Source organism: Harpia harpyja, chromosome 9 (genome assembly GCF_026419915.1).
Source record: "Harpia harpyja isolate bHarHar1 chromosome 9, bHarHar1 primary haplotype, whole genome shotgun sequence".
Classification (NCBI taxonomy): domain Eukaryota; kingdom Metazoa; phylum Chordata; class Aves; order Accipitriformes; family Accipitridae; genus Harpia; species Harpia harpyja.
Window position 1 is genome coordinate 43732483 of NC_068948.1, and position 13061 is coordinate 43745543.

At 39.7% G+C, this 13061-nt stretch overlaps 1 protein-coding gene across 4 annotated transcripts in view; it reads left to right on the plus strand.

The window, feature by feature from the left end:
* TAOK3 (TAO kinase 3) overlaps positions 1-13061 on the plus strand; it is a 95603-nt gene that overhangs the window by 51465 nt on the left and 31077 nt on the right. For 2 of the 4 annotated variants that reach the window (XM_052798237.1, XM_052798238.1), the window contains exons 8-11: positions 2700-2813; positions 3887-3978; positions 6024-6117; positions 7586-7667. In XM_052798237.1, the coding sequence (XP_052654197.1) occupies positions 2700-2813; positions 3887-3978; positions 6024-6117; positions 7586-7667 (382 nt within the window). Of the gene's footprint in view, positions 1-2699; positions 2814-3886; positions 3979-4521; positions 4541-5989; positions 6118-7585; positions 7668-13061 lie in introns of those variants that run through there. The other 2 variants (XM_052798240.1, XM_052798241.1) reach the window with 2 other exon arrangements.

A 13061-nucleotide genomic window follows, 5' to 3' on the forward strand; every position in this document is an offset into this window, starting at 1 on the left:
CTGAGACAGCGAGGGATTTCTATAAACCCAGGAATTACTTGTCACTTGTTAGAATAACTATTTGGGGCATATCTCCACGTGGTTACTAAATCATATTTAAGTGAAATATTAATTTAAACATGAATGCCAGTTTATGAAATTAATATTATTTTTTATCAGCCCGTTGCATATATGCCCTTATCTGAGCATAAAGATACCTGTTCTGATATATTTTATGTGCTTTCAAAGTGCATTGAATTCTTATTTATAGTAAATGACTCCCTGTATGGACACTATAGAGAATTAGTTTTTCTCAGTATACTCATTAGGACTTTCTAACATGGTGCAATTAATGTGTTGTAAATTTAGCAATTTCACATACTGGAACCTAGCTACTCTGTGTGACCTTTCCATTAGCATGCTTATTGCATATCAAGAACAAAGCTAGTTATTTCTTTTTCAAACTGGAAAAAGTTACTTTGCTGTTGCGGCGTGCTGAGAGCAGCCATACGGAAAGTTACTGCTAGAAGTACCACGCAAGCCTTTCCTATCTAGCTGGTTTTCTTCCACGGAGGGTATTCTGCCTTTTAACTTCTGAGATGGGAAGGCAAGTCTCCTCTCTCAGAAAAGAGGACCATCAAGAGATTTCTAATTTTCTGATAGATGTTGTATCTTAAAAAGGAGAGGCAAAAGAGTGCGCACACCTGGAGGAAAACACCGTGCTTGCCTCTGCTGTGGCAAGTTCCTGTAGACTGTGAAAAGTAAAGCAAACGCCGAATGAGAAGGGACCAAAGCTGGCAGGTGGGACAGCTTTGGTTTCCCTGCCCCACAGCAAGGAAGGCAAAACCGAGCGTGACCTAGAATGGAGGGACACCTTGTGGAGATGCAGGAACAAAGCAAGTCTCTAATCTCGCCTCCTGAGCTCTCTGAGCATCTCTGCTACCAGTTAGTTCTCACGTCATGCTATGGGATGGCAAAGGATGAGATTATTTTCCGTTTAACTGCAGGCACAAGGCAAACCTAAGTTAGCAGTTACGTTTGCTGATACCTAACGTGGCTCCTGAGTCTTCTGTTGATTGTTGTACAGTGAAGGTAGCAGTGGAGATGATAGCAAAGAGGACAGCCTGTGCTGTCTCTTTTGTACTTTTGAGGTGTTCATTCTTGCACATACAAGACATCTTTAGCACTTGTCCTCCAGCGGAGGTGAGAGATGCATAGACCTAAAACATGAAGACATGTCAGGATGTATTTGAGTAGCACATGTGTACAAATAATTCTGTAATATTAGTTTTGAAGCACTACTGTCCTGGGAATGCGGGAATAGAGGTTCTTTACTCTGGCTCTGCTGCTGAAATACTGTAAGTAAATTCCTATCTCTGTGGCTCTCTGTATCCCAGCTTTGCCTGTCCTGTGGGCTGCCCTTTGGAAAGGCATCTCACCAGTGTTTATCATGCTAAATTTAAAGTGTCTTTCAGCTTAGCTGTTGACCGGGTCTACAGTGATACTGGATTTGTGTTTGATGCACAAATCATTATGCTTCAACCATTGTATGATAATTCAGTGTATGCTCTTCCTCTGCAACAAATACAAGATAGCTTTGTTTCCCTTCCCATTTATCTAATTAGCTAGTTTTCATAGGGTCAGAGTATGAGTGCATTTGGCAATACACAGTAACTTGTTTGTGTTGGAGGTCTACTACTACTGATAAGTGGCTTTGGTGTTTAGGGACTTTACAGTTGAACACCAGATAAGAAAAGCTGATATTTTTCTTGATGAATTTTTACTATAAAGATACATTATATATTTTGAAGACATGGCAAAGAAATATTCCAGACTGTATGGTGTATACAGCCTGGCTGACAGGGATCCCTTAAGTGTATTCCATTTATGTTGAGGGTCTGCTTGTGCAAAAGCAAATAGCTTTGCCCATGTAAAGGCATCTGTGGCATACCTAGTGTGCAATTTTCCCTTTGTTATTTAAGTGCTGTATCAGGGTTTTAAGGAACCTTCACTATATTGTGATTTTCAGCTGACAACATCTAAGTAGACTTGAATGTCTTTAGAGCAATCCTTTTATGTCAGGTGGGTGGAAGAAAAAAATATTTCAGATATAACTGACAAGTCTGTCTCAAACTTTGAATAGGGTCATTGCCAAGTGTCTTGGAAGGTATGCAAATTGAGTTAACCTTTCTCAACATTTCATGGGCAGTTAATTTGAAATTATCCCACTTACTGCTGGTATTAAGAAACTTACAGTGCCAGAGATGTTGAGTGTATCTTGTGCCTTTTGTATTTCAGTAGTGTCATTATTGTTAATCTCTTAAATGTGTGAATTATGAGAGTTGTAGGAAGGATTAGATAAGGGAGCCTAGGGCATTTGAGAGATGAAAATGACATGTCTGGTATTGTTTAAGGGTGTCACAGCTGGGTATTAGGATACATCTCTCCTGCATCTCAGTTTGGGGCCTCAACCTTGCAACCATGACTCATCTCTTCTTTTCTTCCCTCACCCCTTACCTTTTTGGGTGCAGCCAGGTTTCCATTCCCAAAAAACCCATGTATCTGATTTCTCTAGCTTTCTGTAATACTAGACTTCTAAATTTTGTTAGGTTTTAATGAATGTTTAATCGACAAAAGGTTAGTGGATTTCTGTGTGTTTGTAAATTTTGGAAGTTACTCTACTGTAGCTGGAAGTATACTTTTCTTTTTTTCTTTTAAAGGGATATTAAAGCTGGAAATATTCTTCTAACAGAACCAGGTCAAGTGAAACTAGCTGATTTTGGGTCTGCGTCTATAGTCTCCCCTGCCAATTCGTTTGTGGGAACGCCTTACTGGTGAGTAAAGCCTACAGTACTTCAGTCCTTTATAAGACTGCTCTCTTCCATTTCCAGTGTTTCACAATCTGAAAATAATACCTGGCATAAAAACTTTATTAACCAAGCAGTTTTCTTAAAATCCCTGTGTCCAGCTCTTCAGGAAATGTGTTCTTCCTCAGTACCCATGAGTAGAGGTAGGCTGTGCAGCGCTTTGAAATGGCACCAGTTAATGTTTTGACTGTTGTAATGCCATTGGCTTAAAAATTATTAACACTTGTCACAGGTAATGGAACTAAGACAACCACGTGGAGAAAGGGAATCCTGTTAATCTGGCCATGCAGACTGCAAGTCACACAGCTACTTAAATTCTGTTTTGAAGAAACTTGCTTAAGGGTCACTTGAGTTGCTTGGCATTCCTAACATAGTGGACCAGCACAGCTTTATGCTCCACTTATTTTGTGGCAGACGCCCCAGGCATTGACGGGAGGTCACCTATCACCCAACCTCTGAACAAGTCCATTTGGCAGGAAGCCTGCTTCATCTTTGAAGAACAAAAGTTAAGAGGCTGAATTTTTGCAGGCTGGACCCGCTGCTTCTTTTTCCCCCCACTCATCCCTTTATCCTGGACCACCGTATTTCCCCACTGTTGCAGATTTCCCTGTTCCTTTCATAGCTACACTCACAGGCTGCATATATCTGCTGGAAAACTCTCCTGGTGTGCCAATGGAAAACCCATCATCTCTGGTGAGAGTGAAAGTGATGCCTTTAGGACTCTCCCAGCCCTTGCTGTCTGCCTGCAGGTACAATGCCTTTGAGAGTGGTGTGGGTCTCCCATGTGACAGCATGTTGTGCTAACAGCAAGATGATCAGATTGGCCTCTTACTTTCCTTTCTTAAACTGCCTCTTGGAAGAGTTGCTAGTGCAGGCAAGCATTGTTTCGTTTCAGCATGGCTTTACTCAGCTCCATGCTGGCTCTTTAAGTTCTGGTCCGCTGCGCTGCTGAAGATGATGAAACCATCTCATTTTAAGTTACATGCTGGGAATCACAGTTTGTATCCTCTAACCCACATGTTTTGCACTGTGGTTGGTAGGATGGCACCAGAGGTGATCCTTGCTATGGACGAGGGACAGTATGATGGAAAGGTGGATGTCTGGTCTCTTGGGATCACGTGTATTGAGTTAGGTGAGTAAATACTTGGTAGCTGAGATGAATAATTAACTGTTTGCAATATTTATTAGGAAATCCTGAAAAAAATGGAAGATTCTTATTCCTCAGAAGTTGGTTTTTGGTTTTTTTCTTTAAAAAGCCTGTCTTGGAAAGCATTGACAGTTGAGTTAAACCTTTTACTCACTGGCAAATCAAGAGCAAGCCATTAATGCTGTTGTGCTTTAATGTTAATCTGGTGTGCTCAGTTATTCCCTTAACTAGAGGATTCTAGTCTTGTATGAGAGGAGATTATAGTTTGTAGACTGTATTTTTCAAGATGGATTTTGAGAAAGTTGTTGCTGCTATTATGTCAAGGGAACTGGTGTCCTAAGAATTGTGTGTCAGAAGGGACCTACATTTAATTTTCAATTCTTCTTACTTCCCCACTCTCTGAAACAAAAATCTTCAATCTCAGCTGAAAGTTTGTGACATGAACCAACGTGGACAGGTTCTTTACATGAGAAGAAAAGGGTTTGCACTGCAAAGGGCAAATGATACGCATCCACACAACCTGAAGCAGATGTAGATGTGATAGCAGGTATACAGAGCAGATGTGTGCATTTTAAGTTTGAATATTGACATTGCATGTGCTGAGTAGATTATTTTCAAAGATAGTCTTGATATGGATTCTACTTACCTTAACAGCAGTACCTCAAGAACTTATTGTGAGGACAAGTTCACTGAAAATGTTATTTATAAACGTTTAATCAGCAGAAATATATATGAGATAACAAAGAGGAGGACGTACAGAGTTGGAAGAAATGTTGACTCCAATATGGAGATGGTAATGGCGTAGATGACTAGTAACTTCCAGTGTTGTATTTCATGTGCCAGCACTAATGCCTTGCTGCCACAGACTGTATTTTAATGTAAAGAATGCCAGAATCAGAAGTTTTAGACTTCTGTTCTTCCACATGGCTACTGATTTTTTTTTTTTTTTTTTTTTTCATGCGGAGTTTAGGCATGTTATGACCTCTCAAGGAGTAAATCACAGTAGTAGAATAGATGTTATGCTACCCTACGTAGGCACTGAGTCTTCATACTAGAATTTCTATGGAGCTTTTCAGTCAAGAATCTCAAAGTCACTTTACATAGTTGATGGGTTTGCTTTTTTTAATATTACCCTTTTAAGTAGTATTAAACTTTCTTTTTTAAGCTTTGAACTTTGCCTTTGCATGATTCCATATCTGAACATGGGGTCAGGTAGCAGTGGGAGGAAATTTCTTTGAATGCTGATGTCTTAATTTCTTGTGTAGCTGAAAGAAAGTAGTGTTTAAAGAAAAGAAAGTGCAGTGGTTTGCATGCATGCTGCATGTCAACGACAAGTGATTGCTCTGACCTGACACAAACTTAAAAATCCTGGCATCATTGGCTGATTGGCATGACTGACCTTAGATGGTGGTGAAAACTAGCTTTTCTCAATGTCTGTGTGAGATGTGCTGCACTCCTGAAAGGTCAGGGGCTGGTAGAGAGGTGTCCTCTCGGTGCAAGGACTAAAAAGAATTTTAGAGAGAGTTAACAACACATCGGGCAAGTGAATTTGGCAAACTGTCCCACTTGCAGGTGACTGCCAATGGCAAATGAAACAGGCAGCCAGCCACTCTTTTCCCTTAACACAGATGCTACAGCAGTGCATCAAAGATCTGTAGGGATTGATACATAAATTTCGTAGCCCTGACATGCTGTATGTCTAAGCTCTGCTTTAGTCAGCTTCTGCTGATTTTACCATTGCAGGTCAGGTGTGAAATGTTGCAGTTAAGGTAAAATTTACTGGAAACTTTTCCTTATAATTTGCATCCTGTTCTCTTTGGATTTCATCATCCCTTCTTCAAATGAATAGCAGCTTTCTTTGAGTGGTTGTCCTGGTCTAACCTAGAATATTAAAATAATTAGCCTAAATGTGATGATGACAGTAACGAGCTATTGATTTAGGATTTAGCAGTGATACCCTGCTCATACTTCTATATCTTTCTCCTTTTCTTTCCAGACTGCCTTATCACACCTTTCTCTTCTCTTTCTAGCTGAAAGGAAGCCTCCACTTTTCAACATGAATGCAATGAGTGCCTTATATCACATAGCCCAGAACGATTCCCCTACGTTACAGTCAAATGAATGGTAAGAGAGCTATTACCAGAATTTTTGTTTGTTTATTTCCCTGAAAATGCTCTGCAAAACTCTCTGCATGGTTAAAGTCTGACAAGAAAAAGTGTTTGTTGCAGTGTAGTGATTTGACTGCGTTCTCAAATAATACTCAATACCTCTGTGTAGGCAGGCTCAATTTTGACCTTCTGTCACTTTGACTGCGCTACTATCTAAATGTGTGGAGGTGTTAATTATGGGGCTGTAGACGCTGTAGGAATTAAAATATTCTTGGATGCATTAAGCCAGCCATAGCTCAGCTTCAGCAAAGTTTCCAGCTGCAAAAGATCCCTGATAGAAGAATTGTTAGCATTGCAGTGCAGCTGAAATATGGAGAAAGGGAGGGGAGAGGTACACAGAATATAGAGGTAATTAGATATTTTCAGTGAGTGACTTCAAAAGTTATCAGAGATCTGTGGCCAGTAACTATCCCCATGCTACAGGCTTGTTCTGGAATCTGGGCTTGGATGCAAGAATGCTTTGTTATTCTGTGGGAGCAAAGGGGTTGCCCCGTTTCCTGTTCTCTGTACCCAAGAGTGGAACGTAGCTATGGAGTAGTGCTTGGCAGAGTCTGCAGATGGCTTGAAACAATAGCTCCTGGAGAGGTGTGAAGTTCCCCCTGTTACACTGCTAGGCATTTAAGCAGCATAATTATTTCACTGCTAATCACTTTATCAAAACCACTCTACTTCAGTTTCCTTATTTCATCATCTCCATTTTGTCCATTTTTCAAGATTCAAAGAACTTGGTCTTGTATCTGCACACTGATACCCATGGTCTTCTGTGCAGAATTTGCAATGCAGAGTAGAGACAACTTGTGAATACAGTATAAGAATCAGTATTCTTGATTGCAAGCAGTTTGTTTATAGTCACCTGTTTGCTCTCTGTGGCTTTGAGAAGGGAGTAAGCAAGGTGCCTTTTATGCCGCTTTCGAGTTCAGTGGCACCTAGATGATCAGTTTTCTTCTTTCCAGTTGTGATACAACCTCATATATGGCCTAAAGTTTTGTTGAACTAAGCATTGTATCAAGGCACTTCACTGAGTCAGTGTTACAAATGGTGGGAAGCTTCTAGAGAATAGAGAGCCATTTCATCGGCTAACTTAACGAGTGCATTTCTGGAGTTAGCAATAATTTCATTGTCATCTATTTTTAAGTAGTTGAAGGAAAATTGAAAATAGTGACTGGTACACATAGTTCTTGCTTGGTTTTCAGTTTGTGGTTGGGGATAATTCTGTGTTTGTGTTTGTTTCAACAGTCTTTAACTGTTTGAAGAGCTGATGGGATCAACTTAACTCAGAATTTGAAAAATCCAGTTAATTTCTCTGCCCTAGAACTTAAGAACAAATTAGTCAAGGTTTTTCTTTTGCTCTGCACTAGTAAGTGTGCGTGTATTCCACATCCTAAGCTTCTTTTTCATTTAGAACTTTTTTTTTTTATTTACAGGTCAGACTCCTTTAGGGGATTTGTTGATTACTGCTTACAGAAAATACCTCAGGAAAGGCCATCATCAACAGATCTGTTACGGGTAATTTTTCACATCTTTTCCAGAAATTTTGGAAAAATCTGTTTGTGTACCAAAATAATTCTAAAGATGGTGAAAAAATATTTAACCTTTAAAAAAAAAATTGTTGGTTTTGCTCTCATCTGAATCAGTAGAGTGTTGGGTTCTTCTGAAGAGTATTTTAGGCTGTTTGTTTCCTGACTTTGCCTGTTATGTCCATCACAATTCATATCACAATATGATGCTCAAGAGTCAAACTACTGGAGAAAAGTAGAGGTAGGCTGTGTGGTAAAACAGGTATACTGCTGAGTGAGGAGTTATTTGGGGGAGCAGCCCAGCACCTTGTTCCTCTTACACCCCAGAGCTCTGCAGAGGTTACATTTGTGTTGGAGAACTTGCAAGCCTCATGGGATAGTAGTGTGAGTAACAGATTATTTTTTTAGCTGAAGTAAGGACCTGTCAGGAGGAGGGGGATAGAAGGATTTAATCTTGATTTTTAGTTTTTTAATTTTTTTTTTTTTTTGGAAGATAATGCTGTACATACTTTAACTGAAAGTATTATCAAGGACAAACAGGTCCAGAGCTGGGTTAGTTAAATCTGTGCCGCAGATGTGAATTCCAACCAATAGTTTTCCGTGTAGGCAGGACTTAGGAGTGTGTTTCCTACTGCTTTGAAGAAGGAGTTTTCACCAGCCTCTCTGCTATACTGTGCTGTCAGTACGATGCCCTGAGTTGTGACCATGCTGCACTATGTGGTCTCTGAAAAAGCAGACAGAAATGAGGGAGGAAACTGGAAGCAACCCTGTTAGCCCTCTAAATGGGGGCAGAGGGAGTGGAGAGACTATAACTTGGCGCAGCTTGTGTGAAAGCAAAGAACTTTTGGGAGCAGTTACGCAGTTTTATGTAAAATAATGTAACTGTTAACTTGCTGATGTTCCTTTTTGGTTTTCTTTTTTTTTTTTTTGCTTGCCTTCTCCAGTAAGGAAAAATGTTATTTTTCTGTTGTGTAACAGGCAGTACTTGCTACCAAGCTTATATGCAATTTCAGTGAGATTTAAGGCTTGTAATTTGCTACAGGCTTTCTCTGTAGAAGTGATAGAAAATCTAAAAAGCCATTTTAATTGCTACTCAAAATCTAGACTTAACCAGTCTTTATAAGATGTATAGGCAATAGCAAATCTTTTGCAGAGCTACTAGTACTTTGAGAATTACGCTCCACATGATCAGAGGATTGAGCTCTTAATAAAGATTTACAGATAGTGGCTGATTATTTAAAGGAGCATGGGTATTAGAGATGGAAAGAGACTTGGATGACTTATGTTTATCTCCTGGCCAGAGCAGGATTGTTCTGTGTGGGGTGCTCTGAACTGTCCTGTCTTGCCTGGTTTTTTTGGCAGACACTGAAGAAGTTCAGGAAGGTTATCTTGACCTTTTTCTTCTAGTAATGCTAATGTGAACATGATTAATTCTTTATCTGTTCATACCTTTTGAATATATATCTTTTAATGATCTTTCTGCCTGATCTCAGTTCAGCTCTTGTTTTTGCTCTATTCATGTAAATCATTCATTTGGGCCTTTCTGATCCACTTTTTGGTTTGTTGGTTTTTTTGTCTAGTGTTCCTCTGGCTGGACGGGCATTTCTGGCACTAATATACATATCGTGAAATGTTATTCCAGGTGTGGTTACGTGGGAGCTGCGAAGGGCAGGCTCTGCTCTGCTCTGTGGTGTTACAACAGGAGGTTTTGATACTGTGTTCTGTTGACTGCTGTCTGGTGCAGAAGTCCTGACAAATTTATTGATAGGGCAAGGGGTAATGGCTTTAAACTGAAAGAAGGCAGACTTATATTAGATCTAAGGAAGAAGTTCTTCCCTGTGAGGGTGGTGAGGCACTGGAACAGGTTGTCCAGAAACATGGGTGCCCCATCCCTGGAAGTGTTCAAGGCCAGGTTGCATGGGGCTTTGAGCAACCTGGTCTAGTGGAAGGTGTCCCTGCCCATGGCAGGGGGGTTGGAACTAGGTGATCTTTGAGGTCCCTTCCAACCCAAACCATTCTATGATTAGTGCCAACTGTAGATCCTGCCTCATATTATTACTTACCAAACGTACTCTGCATCTGTTGTTGTTTTTTTTTTTTTAATAGTGTATTTCCAGACATCACATTTTTTTCAACTTCTCTCTCTAGTCATGCAGTGTTGTATTTTCTATCTGTGTTTCTGATCTCCATTTTCCAATCATCTCTTTGTCCTAGATGGGTTTTGAGCAATTGCTCTTGTTTCATTAACATCTTGTAACGTGTTTGCTTCTTTTCTATATTCATGCATCATACTTCACTGTTAAAAGTAGCACTAACAGGATAGGCCTAGGTTAACTTCTTCCCCAATCAAACCACCAAACCCAAAAGTTGTTTATATCCCCTTAATAGTTTCTATCCTGAACCTAATTAATTAGAACTTGTTTTGGAAATAACTGTACCATTTTGGAAGGTGCCTTGTACAGGTTTGTAATTGCCAAGAGCATGTAGAAGGGGGACCTGTGCTGGGAGCGATGTGTCCAAAGTTTGCCAAAGTTTTGTCAGTGAATCATAAATCAGTTCCAGTTTAAGTCTCAGTTTACCTGAGAGGTATAGGAACTGCTTATAACTCCAAGGGCTTTGTGTTTGGGAAATTCAGGAGCAGCCTTCCATTAGAAGGTAGGGATGTGTGAAATCCTGTCCAGCCCCTTTTCCATCATGCTTTTTTTTTTCTTTTAAGTATTTCCTTTCTTTAAAATTGATTAGTGGCCCTGCTATTCCTCTGGTTGCTGTACATAGCTGCTGGTGAGAATTGCATTGCATGCTGCTGTTCCACACCAGGTAAACAGGATTCAGTTTTTCCTTAAATATTTGAGCAGAGGAATTGCTAGCTCCATTGAGCGTTTTGCTTAATTTCCACAGTAGGTTAGATTGCTGCTCTGTGTCTACCTGACAGCCTTTTCATGCTGATTTTTGTTCTAAGGCTACCATTCAGCCTTTGTTTTATGGCTTCTCTTGTTACTCTTTCAGCTCAGTAAAATGCATTTTCATGGATGTTTCTGAGCCTCTTGGTTCTTGAAGAAAGAAATCGAAACCCTGCGCTCTTTACCGAACAGCTAGCTTTGCATTCGCTTCTGTCCTTGCTTTAAGCCTGGACCATATAGAATATTTAACTCTCATGCCTTCACTCTCCAGGTAAAGGCTGATGAACGAGCTTGTTTGTACTCTCTCTTCAGTGCCTGGTATATTTTTTTTCCTGTGATACATTTGTGCTGTGGCACATAACCAGCGTTTTGTTCTCTGGTTCTGCTTGCAGCACCCTGACAATCCTTTGACCAGCTAATAGGTTTATGTTGTGGGATTCAGAATGATTCATTCATGTGGATTGGCAGCCTTTCTGCTCTCTAGGAATAGTGTAAGTTCATTGAAGGATATGATTTCATGAGTACCTTAGGTTGGAGTCTGTGCAAACAATCGGATCTGAGATCTTATTCTTAAATCATGTATATGCAGTCTTTTTATTTGGTTTAGACTTTCAGAACAGTACTCTAGATGTTCCCTCCTGCAGTAGCTCTCCCTAAAGCTTGTTAGACTATAAGATTGAAGATCTTTTTGTCTTTTGAGGGTTTTTCACTTGTCTGTGGTAAACAGGGATAGAGCAAATTTTTTGTGGCCACATTTTCCTAGAGAACTGAATTTTAAATGAGGTATTTGGGAATGAATTCGGTTTCCATTCACTATCCCAGATGAAAATAGTCAAATGACTGTAGTGATATTAAAATGCAGTTGAAATAAAAAACAAAAAATAAACCCCCCAAACTTCCAAAACTCTCTCACTAATATTTTTTCACTTTTAAAATGAAAAGCAATTATACAATTTGTTTTAAACACTTTTTTCCCCTGTTTTTCTCAGCTTGCATGACGTTCCCAGGAGACCTGCATTCCATTAGTCACTCTTCCAGCCAACTTGGTACATGCCTTTAGACTAACCTTTTTCCCCCTTTGAGTCCATTTTGGTTTTGTTGTTTGCTTAGGGGTTTTTTTTTCCTTGCAATTTGGAGAAAGTAGACAAATTAAGTCCTTTCAGCCTTCATTTCTTAGAGTTGCACGGTACCTAGCAGAGGGGTGCCTACATCTCTTATGTGCAGTTTTGACAATTAGATAATGCAAGTAACTAGTCAGAATTGTATTCTCGCTATGCAAGACCCTTTTGGTTTTCACTTCTGTGTGTCTGCCCGATGGTTTCCATGTGGTTGCATTCTGATATTTGAGTAGTGCTTGAATATGAAGGACATAGTCTTTCCGGTGAAATGAGTATTTGCACTGCTAAAGAATATGCATAAACAAGTAGACACTGGACATATAGGATGGATTTAAGTTCAGGACCGTTGTTCCAAATGCATTACTGCTTTCTAAAAATTATCTACAATGAGATAAAAATGATTACCTTTTTCTCTAATCATAGATAAGCTGCAGATTGTTGCTGTTTATAGAGAAATAAATGGTGGTTATCTGTGTTGAGGAGCAGAAATTATTCATTTTGCTTTTGTGTGAAATGATGTTTAGAACTTTTAGCTATAATTCAAAAGTAAATATCATCACTACTAGCAAAAAATTGATAGTGAGATGACTAGCCGCCCCCATTAGTAAAACTCAAGTGCACAACAGTTTGAATTCAATTAAAAACAAGAAATAAGCCTGTGGCATGATACTGTCCATGTTATTTACAAATCGTTAAAAGAAGATCGGCTTATCCTTTCAGCTTTTTTGTATGTAAGACTCCTGTTTTAAGGAGGACTGGGTTTCATGTATCAGTTACTCCAGCTACAGTTGGATGTATTAGTTCTTGAACTTGAGGAAGGGCAACACATCTAGGGTAGAGGTGCTTTTCCCTGTCCTATGGGACCCTGAGTTCACCAGGTATGCAAAGAGCTGTGAAGCCAAGTGGGCAGATGTGACCCTCCTGAGAATTTCTTTGCAGGTAGGGTCCAGCTGTTGAGGCTCTCTAACAAAAGGCCATCATGGCATTTGCAATATAGGGTAGAGAACAACTATTTTTCCCATTTCTCTCTTTCACTGTTAATGTTTCCAGAAGCATGTAGAAGATGTCTGTGCCTTCCGGCCGTCTCCTGTGGCACATACTCAGCAACATACCCAACTGTAGCGATACCATATAGAATATTGGCTAGTGTATACTCAGGCTGTCTACTTTAGTCAAAGGTTAATGGGAAAGCTGCAAGGCTTTCATACTCTACTGGCAGTTGTACAGTTCAGGAGAATGTAGCTATTAAGTCAGAGAAGAGCTTTTAATCATATACTTCAATTCCATTGAAGAATTTATTGTGAAGCTTGCACTTAAAACCTGCACTTCTAGTACCTCCTTAGCAGGAGTTGGTAAGAATGTGAT